This window comes from Ceraceosorus guamensis (genome assembly GCF_003144195.1).
Source record: "Ceraceosorus guamensis strain MCA 4658 unplaced genomic scaffold IE81scaffold_245, whole genome shotgun sequence".
NCBI classification, from domain to species: Eukaryota; Fungi; Basidiomycota; class Exobasidiomycetes; order Ceraceosorales; family Ceraceosoraceae; genus Ceraceosorus; species Ceraceosorus guamensis.
In genome coordinates, this window is record NW_020290240.1 from 1 (window position 1) to 1400 (window position 1400).

Below are 1400 nucleotides of genomic sequence, written 5' to 3' on the forward strand. Positions count from 1 at the left end.
AATCTACAACAGTTTATAGCGATAGCAAAGCTTCGTCGTAAGAGAATATAAATTGAAATATAAGAGAGCAATTAATATGTCTTATTTTTTGGTTTGCCTTTAATTTAACGGTTAGAATGTGTTATCTCTGCCGCTATAGCAAGCAGAGTCAAATTTGCCTTTAATTTAACGGTTAGAATGTGTTACCGATAATGACAATACAGTGGTTCGACTCCACTAAGGCAAATTTATAACAATACCGGATCCTTAAGGATGAGGCCTCGTTTTACTCGGGTTCAATTCCACTAGGACTGGCAATACTCTGTACGAATTTTCGTATTTTTATATTTTAGCTTCTTATTTCACTATATTTTTAATTTTTATTCTAGATTTGATGGTTTGTTAATTCTACCCTTTTACATATTTTATTATGCGACTACTAAAAACACACCCTATTCTTGGACTTCTGAATAGTTATGCAGTAGATTCACCACAACCTGCCAATATTTCTTACATGTGGAATTTTGGTTCACTACTTGGTGCTTGTCTAATTATTCAAATCCTAACTGGAGTATTTCTTGCTATGCACTATACACCTTCTGTAGATCTTGCTTTTGTTAGTGTTGAACACATTATGCGAGATGTTAACTATGGTTGGCTTATTCGGTACCTACATGCAAATACTGCATCATTCTTCTTTATTTTTGTATATCTTCACATTGGACGAGGTCTATATTATGGATCATACAAATCACCTCGAGTACTACTTTGGTCTATTGGGGTTATTATCCTTGTGCTAATGATGGCTATTGCCTTCCTAGGATACGTACTACCTTATGGACAAATGTCACTCTGGGGAGCAACAGTAATTACTAACCTTCTAAGTGCAATTCCTTGGATCGGTCAAGATTTTGTAGAATTTGTTTGGGGAGGATTCTCTGTAAGCAATGCTACACTAAACCGATTCTTTTCACTTCATTATCTACTTCCTTTTGTACTAGCAGCTCTTGCTGCTATGCACCTCCTTGCACTACATGAACATGGAAGTAGCAACCCTCTAGGAGTATCTGGAAACACAGATCGACTACCATTCCACCCTTATTTCGTATTCAAAGATCTTGTTACAGTATTTGCTTTCCTACTGGCACTAGGTGCTTTCGTATTCTTTATGCCTAATGCACTAGGACATTCAGATAATTATATTCCTGCAAATCCTATGCAAACACCTCCTTCAATTGTACCTGAATGGTATCTACTACCTTTCTATGCAATTCTACGGTCAATTCCAAATAAACTACTAGGAGTACTCGCAATGTTTGGGTCACTTCTAATTCTTCTTGTAATGCCTATCCTAGATACATCGCGAATCCGAGGTAACCAATTCCGACCATTCATGCGATTTGCGTTCTGGCTATTTGTAG

General features: G+C 36.8%; 1 protein-coding gene and 1 non-coding gene across 2 annotated transcripts; both read left to right on the forward strand.

Moving 5' to 3' along the window:
• Positions 1 to 154: 154 nt before the first annotated feature.
• On the forward strand, positions 155 to 226 carry IE81DRAFT_t38. Its single transcript has one exon. It is a non-coding gene; the product is annotated as a tRNA-Ile (tRNA).
• A 183-nt stretch (positions 227 to 409) lies between these two features.
• Positions 410 to 1400, forward strand: IE81DRAFT_273190 (apocytochrome b; the record flags this gene model as incomplete). The annotated part of the gene is made up of 1 exon (XM_025511430.1): positions 410 to 1400. A coding segment is annotated over one exon (991 nt), but the record flags the coding sequence as incomplete, so codon positions are not given.